Source organism: Bos javanicus, chromosome 13 (assembly GCF_032452875.1).
Source record: "Bos javanicus breed banteng chromosome 13, ARS-OSU_banteng_1.0, whole genome shotgun sequence".
NCBI classification, from domain to species: domain Eukaryota; kingdom Metazoa; phylum Chordata; class Mammalia; order Artiodactyla; family Bovidae; genus Bos; species Bos javanicus.
This window is the reverse complement of record NC_083880.1, coordinates 38,566,041-38,580,087: the sequence shown is the minus strand read 5'-3', so window position 1 is coordinate 38,580,087 and position 14,047 is coordinate 38,566,041. Positions and strand designations below refer to the sequence as shown.

Below are 14,047 nucleotides of genomic sequence, written 5' to 3'. Positions count from 1 at the left end.
CTGCCTCCAGGCTTGGCCACTTGACATGGAAGGGGCATCCCAAGCAGGCGTGCTGCCAAGCAAACAGCTCAGAGTCAAAGCTGTGTGTGTCCAGAGACAGTGAGACAAAGGTGACTTGGTGAAAACGACTCTGACCCCTTTCTAGTAAAGAAGTGCAGGCTGTGTCACCGTCTCTCCTATGGAACTTCTAATTTTCATATCTAAACAGGCGGAGTCAAGTGATTGATACATAGTCTCTTCCCTTCTAGGAACTGAAAAATGGATTTGTTGAATCAAAAGGAAGGAAGAAATATAAGAATCCTGAAAGTAAACTGGGTTGGAATGTTAACCTTGGAAAGTTTCCAGGTATGAAGTGACAGGACGAAGATACAAGTTTATATTCTAAACCACCAAACAGGTTCAGGGCTTGTGTTCTTGTCTTCCGAGGGGTTGACTAAGAAACACCAGGACAGTACAGTAAGATCTCATTTGACTTTTAATGCCATCCTGGCTACAGGAAGGAGAGTCAAGCTATCCAGCAGAGTCAGATTTATCTATTCATTGCAGCACGGGAGACTACGTGGTACAGGAACCGTGGCAATCTCATCAACTAAAGTACAGACAACAGTTGCTGGGGGAAGGTGGGGTTTGGATGAAATTTAAATGAAAGAAGAGTTCTGATAGGTAGGCGAAGCAGAGATCAGTGGGAAATGGTCACCATGAGGTATGGACCCGAGAAGGGGACCAGGGTTCTGTTTCCTTGGAAACAACAAAGACACATGTGGAAGGTAGTGCCCAGAGACCTTTCTCTGAAACTCTGCACCTGGGTTGGACATTGAGCCTGCTTCTCTGTGGTTGGATGGCATCACCAACTCAATAGACACGAGTCTGAGCAAACTCTGGGAGACAGTGTAGGACAGGGGAGCCTGGTGTGCGGCCATCCATGGGGTCACAAAGAGTCAGGCATGACTGAGCGACTGAACAACAACTCTATGTCACAGTAACCTGGGTCTTCCAGGCAAGAGTTGGATGTTTCATTCTTACTGATAGGATTTCGAACAGCAAAGTTTTCTGATAATCTGATTTTAGAGAGCAGGGTTTCTTGGTCAGTAAGAAACAGTGGTCACTCAGAGTGGGAACTGTTAGGATGTGTGACAGCTGCAGTGTGTCCCTGGGACACATAAGATTCCCTGCTGACCTTGCAACTGGATTTATCCATTCTCCCCCCTGGTGCAGAATGCTGGGCAATGTGGCAGGGCATATTTTCATTTTCTCAGTCTGGGCCCACTTTTTTCTTTATTGCTATGAATTCAACTGAGTGGGAGCTTCTCTAAATGTGACAACAGTGTCCCCTTATTAAAAGGTTTCTAACTATGAAGACACATTTGCATGAAAGCACATATGATTTCAGATATTCACAGAATGATGCTTTTGATGTAATTGTAGACATGGGTGAAAGAAGTGACCCTAAAACATTGAAAGACCTTCGCTTCTCAGAGAGTCCGCGGGAAGCCCCAACTTTCCGTGATGAATTGGGCTCTAGACCAGCCCCCCAGCAGCCCCAGGTAACTGCTAAAGAAACTCCTTTGTTACTAAAGATCTACTGTGTTTTTAATGCTTCCTGCAACATACTTTAAGAAAATGTCCCTGCCTTTTCACCATGTTTTATACCAGATACCTAGTTGAACAAAAAAGGCCCCTGTACTCATGGTGCTCACATTTTATTGGGGATGGGGGCAGGCAGATATAAACGTGTGAATAATGGGAAAAATAATTAAGAATAGTGATTTGTCATGAAAAGGATAGACCTGGGTGATAGGATAGAGCCATGGTTTTCCAAGTGTGGTCCCCAGACCAGTAGCATCAGCATCACCTGGGAGCTCATCAGAAATGCAGACATCCAGGCCACCCGCCTCCACCCCGCCCCAGCCAAGACCTGCGGCCTCAGGGCCTTTAGGGTGGGCCTCATCATCTATCTGTTCTAATTGGCCTTTCTTCTGATAAACACCCAAACTTGAGAACCCCTGGGATAGAGAATGACCAGGTAGGAAGAACAGTGTCCTAATTCAGGGGGATAAGAGAAAGCCCCCTCAAAAAGGTGACATTTTAATTGAACCTTCAAGATGAACAGAAACCAGCCCTGCAAAGATCTCGGTCGAGTAACTTCAAGTTCAGGTAAGTGAGGATCACCAGGAGGCTGGTGTGGCTGGAGCATGGTGGGAAAAACGATGGCTGCTGCATATGGTAGGACAAAGCACTGAGATGAACTCTATGTAATTTACCGTACCAAAGGTTTTGCTGTGATTTTATATATGTTCTTCATTTCAGTTCCCTGGGTTTGCACACATAACTGGCCAGAAGAGCTTGACAAGCACAGAGATCATGAGGATTCACAGGGAGACGGACTTTCTCAAGTATGTATTGCTTTCTCTCTACTGTCTGAGTACTGCTAAGACAACAACATGGTCAAAAATAATTTGAAGATGGGGCATAGCAATGGTATTTTCCCCAACTGTTTTGTTTTTTTAGTTAAATTTTTACAAAATTTAAAGGCACAAATGACATACATAAATGGCACTTAAAGAGTACAATTGATATATACGTATAATCTCAAGACTATCACCCCAATGAAGAAAATGAAAAAATCTACCACCTCCAAGAGTTTCCTGCTTTGCACCCTTTTAAAATCCTCCCCTGTGACCTGCCCCATTCCCAGGCACCTGTTGGTCTGCTTGTTGTCATTGTAGCTTAGCTTGCATTTGATCCCATATATTTATAGGGAACAATTCAGTATTTGCTCTTTGGCCAGGCTGCTTTCACTCCGCTTGATGACTTGGAGGCTCACCCATGTTGTATGCATGCACTGGACATTTCTTTTTAACTCTGAGTAGTGTTCCTTCGTATGGATACATCACAGTTTGTTTATCCTGTTTCCTATTGGATGTACATCCAGATTGTTTTTAGGTTTTGGCTGTCGCAGATAAAGCTGCTATGAATATTTGTATACATGTCATCCTGTGCATGTATACTTTAATTCCCCTTAGCTCACTAACTAGGAGTGGGGTAGCTGGCTCATATGGTAGGCATATGTTTAACTTTTTAGGAAAACTGTCCATATGTTTTCCTAAGAGGCTGTACCATTTTACACTCCCACCAGTAGTATATGATGGATGGGAGTTCCAGTTTCCCTACATCTTCACCAACATTGTTATTTTTATTTTTGGCCATTCTGGTAGGGTGGGGGTAGTGGTTTTAATTTGCATTTCCCTTGGGGTTGGTAGAGTGGGTGACCTGGATAAAGGTGGTCAAAAGCTACAAACTTTCACTCGTAAAATGAGTAAGTCCTGGGGATGTAAGTGGTGAAGATAGTTAATGACACTGTACTGCATACTGAAAGTTGCTAAGAGAGTAAATGTAAGAAGTTCTCAACATAAGGAAAAAAATTCTGTAACTGTGTGGTGACCGATGCTGACACTGTGGTGATCATTTTGCAGTATCCACAATTATTGATTGTTAGGTTATACACTTGCAACTAATACAGTGCTGTAGTGTCTTCTCTGTCTTTATTGGTTTTGTCTGTGGTTTTATCAGTTATTGAGGAAATTATACTGAAATCTATGACTATAATTATGAGTTTGTCTACTTGTCCTTGTATTGCTTTCAGTTCTTTGCTTCATGTACTTTGAAGCTCTGTTGTTCAATATATAAACCTTTTGCATTCCTATGTTCTATTGCTGGATTGACCCCTTTATCCTTACAAAATAAGCTTTTTTAAAAAAACCCATTTTTATTGGAGTATGGTTGATTTACAGCATTGTGTCACTTTCAGGTGTACAGCAAGGTGAATCAGCTATACGCATACATGTATCCACGCTGTTCCGATTCTGTTCCCACATAGGTCATTACAGAGTACTGAGTAGAGGTCCCTGTGCTGTCCAATAGGTTCTTATTAGTTATCTATTTTTAAATATAGTAGTGCATATACATCAGTCTCAATCTCCCAGTTTATCCCTCCTCCTGTGAAATAACCTTTTATTAACCCTGGTAATAGTCTTTGCTTAGAAATCATATTTTTCTGATATTAATATCGGCATTACTGCTTTCTTTTGATTAGTATTTGCATGGTGCATCATTTTTTCATCCTTTTCTTTTTAACCTATTTGTGTTTCTCTAGTTAAAGAAGGTTTCTTTTAAACAGCATGTAGTTAGGTCTTGCTTTTAGAAAATAGAACAATCTCTGCATGTGGTGCTGAGAGTATTTATATTTATTCTGATTATTGATATGTTTGAATTTCAGTCAGCTGTCATGCTATTTGTTTTCTGTTTGTCTTACCTATTCTTTGTTGCCCCCCCCCCCTTTTTTGGCTTGCTTTTGGATTAATTGGGTATGTTTTATGATTTCATTTTATTTTGTATCCTTTGTTGGCTTATTAGCTATAAGTTTTCTTTTAGTGGTTGCCTTAGGGTTTATACTACGTATTTTTAACTTATCACAGTCTGTCTTCAAGTGATGTTAGACCACTTCATATATAGTCTAAGAACTTCCAGTACCTGGATAACTGCAGCCTTTGTGCTATCATGATCATTTATTTTACTCCTACAAATATTATGAACCTCATAATACATTATTACTTTCATTCAATATCAATTTTTTATAGTCCTTTATAGTTCTACTGTGGAGAAGGCAATGGCACCCCACTCCAGCACTCTTGCCTGGAAAATCCCATGGACAAAGGAGCCTGGTAGGCTGCAGACCATGGGGTCGTGAAGAGTTGGACATGACTGAGAGACTTCACTTTCACTTTTCCCTTTCATGCATTGGAGAAGGAAATGGCAACCCACTCCAGTGTTCTTGCCTGGAGCATCCCAGGGACGGGGGAGCCTGGTGGGCCACCGTCTATGGGGTCGCACAGAGTCGGACACAACTGAAGCGACTTAGCAGCAGTAGCAGCAGCATACTTCTACTGTGGTAAAAATACAGTAAAATTTACCATTTTAACAATTTCTAAGTGTACAATTCAATGGCGTTAAGTACATTCACAGTGTTGGGCTACCGTCAGCACCATCCCATTTCCAGAACTTACTCATCATCCCAAATAGAACCCAGTTTGCCCAGCGCCATTGCTGAAAAGACCATCCTTTCCCCAAGTGAACACAACTACAAAGGCTGGTGACTGTTGAGAGGCCCCGGTAGAGACTGGTGCAGGCAACCGAACAACCCAGTGCACAGTATGCAGATACCATAGACACTACGCGGTTCAGCTAGGTCACAGGATCGGGGCCCTGACCTGCCTGGAAATGCTTGGCGGCAACAGGGTGACTGACAAGGGAGTCAGTTCCAGGAATCCTTTCACAACCAGGTAGGTAGATGAGGGCTGGAGGACGCCGCCACCACCTAGAAGTGGGCAGACGGTGTTGGGGCAGGACCTCGGACTCCACGCAGGTGAGTGACGGTGTAGGCAGGGCTTACCTGACAGGGACTCTCCAGAGCCAGGTAAGAGTCAGAAAAGTGCACTGTGGACATTACTGGAATTCACAGGGCTCACCCGCACACACGTCAAAACCCTGGTGCCAGGAGGTGCCAGGGCCCCACTCGGAAGTGGGGTCGAGGCTGCTGATAAAACTGCTGCTGTGCCTGGAAGAAGAGGCGCCTGGCCTCCAGGTGAAGGGCACCATGGTCCCAGCTGTGTGGGACTTTGTGATAAAAAGGCTTAGAGAAGCACCTCCCGTCTTAAACTTGTTCCACTGCCTTTGAGAGCATTCTGCTTCCTGTTTTGTTTTTTAAGAATGTTCAAATGCTTGTCAATGTTGTGCGCTGCTCAGCACAGGGCTGCTCAGGGGCCTCTTGTGTCGTAGGTGTGCCCGCTGCCTGGTGGCCCGCCCATCGGACCCCTTTGCTCGCTACTGTCTGGAATGTGGCTCCTCTGTGCCGCCCATCTTCGGTTGCCGTCTGCCGCCCCCAGAAGGAGCTCAGGTGAGTAGCAGGATCCTTGAAGCTTCTTCCACTGGTCGATCTGGTCTGTATTTGCAGCAGGAGCATAGCACCTGGCACACGGGAACCACAGATAGTTGTTGAAAAAATTACTGGCAAATGAATCTTGTTCTATCCAGACTCCTATTTAGGAATCAGAAACACGTTTGCAGTGCCATTCCTTTTGTGTGGTCTCAAAGAAGCACAGGCTCAGAAAAAGACTGACATCTTTTGATTTCAGTGGTTCACTTATGGATAAATACATGTTTCCTACTCATATGATATTTCTGTTCATAACCTGGGGACAATATGGAAATATATTCTACAAATGCCACAAGTACTAATTACAGGTCTGTATATCTGTAAAATACACCATTCTGTCCAAAGAAGCTGTTTATATCAGCTATAGATCGATCAGTACGTCTACATTTAAAAGTTTTAGCTGACCATAGATAATAACTGATATTATCCTACCACTAAGTGGTTAGTTAGTTAGGGAATTCGCTGGAAGTCCAGTGGCTGGGACTGGGTGCTTTTACCTCCATGGCCCAGATTTGATGCCTGGTCAGGAAACTAAGATCCTGCAAGCTGCACAGCTCAGCCAAAAAAAAAAAAAAAACCCAAAAAGGTTTGTAGTTAGTTAGAAAACATACTTGACTTACTAAAAATCAAAACCTTCACCTAAATGTATTCATCTCTTATGCACTTGATACTTTGGGGTTCTTTTGGATTCAGGTTTACAAAATGATGCAGAAGGATCTGGGAAGTTTACTGAAAAATGACCATTTAAAAAGGATAGTCACAGGGTAGGAGGTGGGAAGGAGGTTCAGGATGGAGGGGGCATAAGTATACCTATGACCGATTCATGTTGATGTATGGCAGAAACCAATACAATGTTGTAAAGCCATTATCCTACAGTTAAAAATAAATCTAAGCATTTGGTAGTATTCACCAAAAATAAAAAGATAGTCACTAGGAAAAAGTCATTATTCAATGAATTCAAAGTCCAGAGTTTTAGAATTGAGTTACGCCTTCAAGCAAGAGGCTAGGTGCTTAAAGGGAGATGCTGTAGAAGTTAATTTAATTTACTCTACTCCCATGATATATTTTGAACTCCTTAAAGAAGGTGGTATAGCAAATAAAACATGAACAGGTCTCATTGGTTTGAATTTTCCCTGCTTTTATATTTGTTGGTGCAATGTCAAAGTTGTTTTCTTACTGGTCTGAAAACAAATTTTTCAAAACTTTCTTTGTTATTACAGGGAGAAAAGGTTATCAGGGATTATAAATATTCAAAATGATGAGCTTCAGAATGTCTATACTGCCTGTAAATGATATTTATTAACATGCCGTAATGTATAAACCGCTTTGTAATCTGAGCTATTGAGTTCTTACCATGTCCTGCTCTCAGCTGGGCTTCAGGGACTTAAAGGGGTGGATCCCACTCCTAGGGTCCCAGACCTAAGACACTCAGGGTCTCATTAGAGACGTGCAGAGGGGTTCCTCTCAGCTCCAGAGCCACTCTGCATCGTCCTGCTGAAAGCATACACAGAATTGAGTTGTATTTGTTGGTGAGTTACAGCATCACCTGAATTCACCTTATCAACACATTTCTTTATGAAAGTTGGGGATTGCAGGGGGACAGAAAGGATCCTGAGTGCTGGCTTGGACCCAGATTGAAATGCATGACCTTGATTCCCTGAATTTCTATGAGCTTCGTGCTGGTGGACAAGCTGGCTCTCCTGTCTGAGGAGGCTGGCCCTCCTTTCCTTGAAGTATATAATACCTCACCTGGGGCAGTGGCCTTGAAGGGAGACTCTTCTCAGGATTCACCACCACCTTTTTAATTCCTATATTTCCTGTGTTGAATTTTTTTTTTTGCTATTTTAAAAAGTTGAGTTTTTTAACTTATTTTCTAATAGAGCCTGGTGGGCTGCAGTCCATGGGGTTGCAAAGAGTCGGGCACGACTGAGCGACTAACACTTACTAAATAGAGCTCTAGGGAATACAGCAGACTCCTTAACTTCTCACAGTCTGTTTCAGAATAGACTTAAATCTAGCAATACACAGAAATTTCCCTCCTTCTAGAACTCCCTGTTAAGTCCCTGATTACTTGCTGGTTCATCAGTCGCTGAAGACAGGACCATGATCTCAGGTTGGTGCAGCCACGGTCCTCCCTGTTGGCTGGCCACTGAGCGCGTCATCTTGACCGAGCTCCAGATCGTGTGAGCCCTGGCCGCCAGCAGCCACAAAGCTGCTGGTGTTCACAGCCCATCCTGCTCTGATGGAGCTGGAGGAGGACAGGGAACAACCCAAGTGAGACCCAGCAGACGTGTGGGGTCTTCACCCAAGGTTCATTGCTTTTCAGTTCATCCTCTATCTTTGGTTGGCTTTCAGAATCTGAAATGGTTATTTTTTTTTTAACAGTTTTATCCAACTTTATAATTGCCTTTTAATGTATTATAGAAAGGATTTGTCAATTTCCTTACTCCACTGTAAGCTATTTTTTTATTTTTCTTTTCTTTACACCTGTCTTTTCTACAATAGATATCTTTTTACCTTAATAAGAAATGAGTAAAAATGGCAATTATTTAAAAGAAATTTTTTACAAAAGTAAATTAAACCTTACGTTCTAAGATCAATTTGTGCCTTCACGTTTTGCATCTGAAGACCAACCTGGCCTCCTTCTTCATGCAGATGGGCTTGTGCACAGAGTGTGAGAACGTGGTGCCCCTGAACACACCCATCTGTGTGGTCTGTGAGGCTCCCCTGGCACCACAGCTGCAGCCACAGGCCAGCTTCCGCCTGAAGGTAATGAAACGTGAATCTGTGACAGTGTGAGTGAAATCTATAGAAATCAATGTTTGAGCAGTTAAACGTCTTTCTTCAGCTGATGGCATTGGCTAACAGTTGATGAACTAACACCCATGAACAAAACCCACTCTCATTTTTGGAAGGGCATCCGCCCAAGAGTTGAAATTGCCAACAGGATCTAAACATCAGGAAAGATCCACAGAAATGTGTTTCCCCAGACATGGGTTTGGAGGACAAATTGCACTGCAGTTCACACAGGTTTTTACTCAGTATATTTTTAAATTGAACATTGTCATTCATGTTGACTTGTAATCTTGTCCTTAAAGTCACTTGATGTTTGTGTTTGCTTTGTTTGATTATGGGTCTCTATCACCTAGAAAAGGAGGATTACATACAGCCTGTCACAAGGGTGAAAAAGTCAAGTATCATGTCGAACTTCAAAAACATCTTGTTAGACAAATGGCATCATGCCAGGAACATTTTGGGGGTAGAATCACTGAACCTACAACCATATCTTTTCTCCATTTTTGAATTTATGGTCCCACTCCTTTTTACTTAACCTCAAGTATAAGTTCACTACAGGATGAAATAGGTTTAATATAGATAACTTTGGGGATAAAAGAACAAAAAATTTCAGCAATAAGGGAAGTGCCCTTATTAAGTGCCCTTAATGTACAGTGAGAACTGTAACACCTCAGGGACTTCCCTGGTGGTCCTGCTGTTAAGACTCTGAGCTTCCACTGCAGGGGGCATAGGTTCAATCCCTGGTCAGGGAACTAAGACACCCCTTGCTGTGGGGCATGGCCGCACTACCTAGGCTACTATGTTAACCATCTTTTCTGTTTTCTTGTTTGTGTGTGTGTGTGTGTGTGTGTGTGTGTGTATTACAACTTATCTCCAGCTTCCTGACTCAGAAGGTTGAACTTACCACTCATTTTCTAAGACAGTCTTTTCACTTTTCCAATTCAAAGTGAGAAACTACAGAGCAAATCCAAATTCATATAGAACAAGATTACTTGTAAACATACAATCTTTTGCTTGTCTTGGGTCTTCCTGTGTCTTGTTGAAGCCAGAGATCGAGGGCCTACCCAGGAGTACAGTTTAAACACTGAAAAAAAAAAACAAAAACTCACACAGAAGCAATGTGAAAAAGTTAGTTTGCCTTCCTAAGGCCAGATGAATACTCTTTTTCAGGTTTTTTTGTTTTTCATTTCGGGGTTTGCTTCTTTTAAAACTACATTCAGTTGTCGGGCACTATTTCTGTTGTAATAATTTCTAAACCAATCCAGTTTCAGGGTCTGGTGTTAGTATAGGGTCTCCAGGCTGATGGACTGGAAAGACTGCTTGGTCATTTCTTTGCACAGCTGTTTTCTCATAGCAACACTTTCTTCTTTTCTTTTCTTGTGGTGGGGGGAAGTACTTTGATTTATTGAACTTAAAGTACTGAATAAGAGAAGGGGATTTTTTAAAAAAAGCATTTTATTTAAATGATTAAGTAGATATGAAACTTCGCAATCCTGGCTTTCAAAGTGTCATGCCTTGAAATACAACCTAAAACTTGAACCAACCCACAGACGCCACTTTAAGTTAACACGGCATATGGCTTCCTTTTTTCATGGTGTGTGTGTATTCAAACTTGTGTTCCATGTAAGTTAATTCAAAAGATAAGTTTTAGATGCTGAAATCATCAGGATGTCTGACTGCTTCACGGTGGTAGATGCCTCTCATTATTCCACATTATTAACACCCTTTGTGTCCTGGCATTACTACACTACTCAGATGAATGGGAGGAAAAATGAACGTGTTTCTCTGAAGAGATTAGAGAAGCACCGTGGAAACACACAGGTCTCTTTCCCTGTTTTCAAGGAGAGAGTGATCTGCCGCGACTGCGGCACCGGGAACCCGGCTCAGCTGAGATACTGCGTCTCCTGCGAGGGGACCCTGCCGTCCTCGCCACAAGAGGTGGGTTGACCGCACGCACCCGTCCTGTATCTCAGTGGTCGATAAATGTTCATTGTTGATGATGAGAAATATAGTCTACAGAGACGGGGGAGGAAGTTTGTTGGGGAGGAGAGGGGAGAGATCACAAGTGACTGATGGGGCACTGAAGGCAGCATTTCTGTGTGTGGGGAGGACGCTGCACACTCACCAACACACAACTGTCTTCACAGTCTTCAGGAGGCTTCCATCAGGTCGGCAGTGTCTTAGAATTTCATTTAGTGGCTTTGTGTGGAAGCTGGCGCAGCCGGTGGGGCCCCAATGGCCAGGAGTCATTCATGTGTCACTCACAGGCAGGCATGTCTGTTTTGGTTTTTGTTTAAAATTAATTTCTTTAAGAAAAAGTTTAAGCTTTATTTCAGTAAAACACTTCAGATTCCCTTAGATTATAGCCTATCAGTAAGCAAAATGCATATGTACTGGTTTTGTACTGCGTTGCCAAGTTCCAAACTTCTTGTCCTAGGAAAGCAAGCGGAAAAGCACCAGCGCTGGCAACGACTGTGTTATTTTAAGCAAAAATAAGTGCCTTTTCAGCACTTCAGTGAAGTGAGGCTTTAATCCAAAGAAGACTCAGTTCCACTGTGTGCCTGCTCTTTTTTGAAGTTTAGCAAGTGGTGGGCACCATTGCTTGGCTTTCCCGCCAGCCTATCTAGAGTGTTTAAAATGAAGGAATTGAAGTACAATTCAAGTCCAGTGATTAGGTTCTGTGTAGATGATCTATTTCATGTGTATGAAATGATGACTTCCAGGTGACTGGCCCTGGCCTAATAATCCCACAAAGAAGTCAGCATTTTCCAGCCAATTTAGAAGAAAATTCCTGCTTCCTTGGGGCCGTTGCAAAATACAGCTCTCTGACTGTTTTGAGGGGTTGTTCTCATCTCACTGACTTTCCGTAAAGGAATTTGTGTGTGCTCTTTGTTCTAATTTATTCATTGGTGAGGCTATCATAGTTTTGCTTGAGCAGAAATACCTTATTTCCAGGGTTTGCAGTGGTTCGGGGCTCTCTTCCCTTCTGGATTTGGGAGGACACTGTGTAGACCTGCCTATGTGGGTCCATGTCCACCTTCCAACTGTCCACGAGTGAGCAGAGGATGCTTGCCTGGAGCCATTGTGGGGGTGTTTAAAACAGCTTCTTTGTGCCTCACAGCCACTCCAGGCCAGGTGCCTCCTCCTCCATACCCAGGCAGAAATCACTTCTTAGGACTTGGGTCTCAGCCCCTGCTTAGTTGGGCTTCCCTGGTGGCTCAGTGGTAAAGAATCTGCCTGTCAAGCAGGAGATGTGGGTTTGATCCCTGGGTCAGGAAGATCCCCTGGAGAAGGAAATGACAACCCACTCCAGTATTCTTGCCTGGGAAGTCCCATGGACAGAGAAGCCTGGGAGGCTACAGTCTATAGGGTCACAAAAGAGTCAGCACGACTTAGCAACTCAACAACAACAACCTGCTTACTTAAGAATCTGGAGACAGAGACCATTAGTTCTCTCAAACTGAGACGTCTCTCATTGCTATATTCATTTGCATTTCTTTGAGGTTAAACCTTTTCACTCATGTATTGACTCTAGGTGTTTTTCTATGAATCATCTGCTTACCTTTTTAATAAAACACTCAGAATTATTTGTGGGAGTGTCTCATGTAAATAGTGTAGGAGGTTTCGTGTGAAGGGCTAGTCTCTCCTCATCCTAGTCCCTTGGCTCCTACCCGAGAAGTCATCACTGGCACTCAGCTTCTGAGGTCTGCTTTCAGCCATCGGAGGCATGACTAATTAACTGTAGTTTGATATGAACACTGACCCGGTGCTTTGCACCTGGCATTTATCCTGTTAGTAACCTTCTCATTTTCTCCATGACTTCATAACATTACTCTGTCTCTGTATACTGTGGTAGGTTCAGGCCGTCCCCTGGTGCTGGACACTTAAGCTGTTTCCAGTTACTTCCTCTGAATCCACAATCCTGCAGGGAATGGTCTTGAATATCCTTCTTAATGTATTTGTTCATCTGCAGGATAAATTCTAGAAGGTAGAACTGCAGGGTCAAGAGAGTATCAGCCTTTCTTCTTTTGATGGCTGCAGTTGTATGGGATGGGCGTAAGCTGTATGGGAAGACTGTGTCTCTAATATTCATGAAAATTTGAAAGTATTTTCTGTCCTCTAGCCTAGTGTTCCGACTTGCTACTCAGTTTGCTTTAAATGTGGGGCCAGCAATCACCCATCTGCTCGCTTCTGTGGCTCCTGTGGCCTTTATGTGAGGTCCTTGGCACGACCCTACGTGGAGAGCAGCCTGGCTCCAGCTGCTGGAGAATTTGGCCTGTTTGCTGAGGTGAGGCCTCCACGCTAGTAAAACCTGGTCCCGGGACGGGGTTTTAACTCTGAATTTGTGTACCCGACCCTGTGAGCAAGCCCAGGGGACAAGAGCCGAAACACTTAGACCCTTCTTGTGGACTTTAACTAGGTGTACAAATGAGTTCAACCAGTTTATGTTTTCAACACATTGATTGCTTTGGGATTCAAAGATATGCACTTATAGATATTCATGTCTATATAAATAGATGTGATATTCATAGATATCATAGTCATAGATATTCATATCAGGCAGATATTCATAGATATGCATTTATCTACACTAAATTGAGGCCTAACCACATATACAAGGCAATAGATGTCATTGCACACATGCTCAGTCACTTCATTCATGTCCAACTCTTGGTGACCCTGTGGACTGTAGCCCTCCAGGCTCCTCTGTCCATGGGACTGTCCAGGCAAGAATAATGAAATGGGTTGCCACGCCCTCCTCCAGGGGATCTTCCCAACCCACGGATTGAACCCACATCTGTCATGCCTCCTGCATTATCAGGCGGGTTCTTTACACTAGCACCACTTGGGAGGCCCTGCTGCTGCTGCTGCTAAGTCGCTTCAGTCATGTCCGACTCTGTGCGACCCCACAGATGGCAGCACACCAGGCTCTGCTGTCCCTGGGATTCTCCAGGCAAGAACACTGGAGTGGGTTGCCATCTCCTTCTCCAATGCATGGAAGTGAAAAGTGAAAGTGAAATCGCTCAGTTGTGTCCGACTCTTAGCGACCCCATGGACTGCAGCCCACCAGGTTTCTCCGTCCATGGGATTTTCCAGGCAAGAGTACTGGAGTAAGGTGCCATTGTCATTAGGGAGATTTAAAATACATGGGATAAAATGTATTTTTTTCTCTTGAATTTCTTATGTAGCACACCAAGAAATTTCCCCCTGCTCTTTTATATTTTAGAAAACTTACACTGGGGTACATAAAATTGCTTT

At 43.3% G+C, this 14,047-nt stretch overlaps 1 protein-coding gene across 12 annotated transcripts in view; it reads left to right on the top strand.

The window, feature by feature from the left end:
* The window catches only part of LOC133259175 (double zinc ribbon and ankyrin repeat-containing protein 1-like), a 52,653-nt gene that overhangs the window by 14,017 nt on the left and 24,589 nt on the right, over positions 1 to 14,047 (top strand). For 7 of the 12 annotated variants that reach the window (XM_061436349.1, XM_061436347.1, XM_061436345.1 and 4 more), the window contains exons 5-11: positions 249 to 345; positions 1,426 to 1,544; positions 2,308 to 2,393; positions 5,836 to 5,953; positions 8,648 to 8,761; positions 10,631 to 10,726; positions 12,912 to 13,076. In XM_061436349.1, the coding sequence (XP_061292333.1) occupies positions 249 to 345; positions 1,426 to 1,544; positions 2,308 to 2,393; positions 5,836 to 5,953; positions 8,648 to 8,761; positions 10,631 to 10,726; positions 12,912 to 13,076 (795 nt within the window). The remainder of the gene's footprint in view (positions 1 to 248; positions 346 to 1,425; positions 1,545 to 2,307; positions 2,394 to 5,835; positions 5,954 to 8,647; positions 8,762 to 10,630; positions 10,727 to 12,911; positions 13,077 to 14,047) is intronic. The other 5 variants (XM_061436356.1, XM_061436354.1, XM_061436355.1 and 2 more) reach the window with 1 other exon arrangement.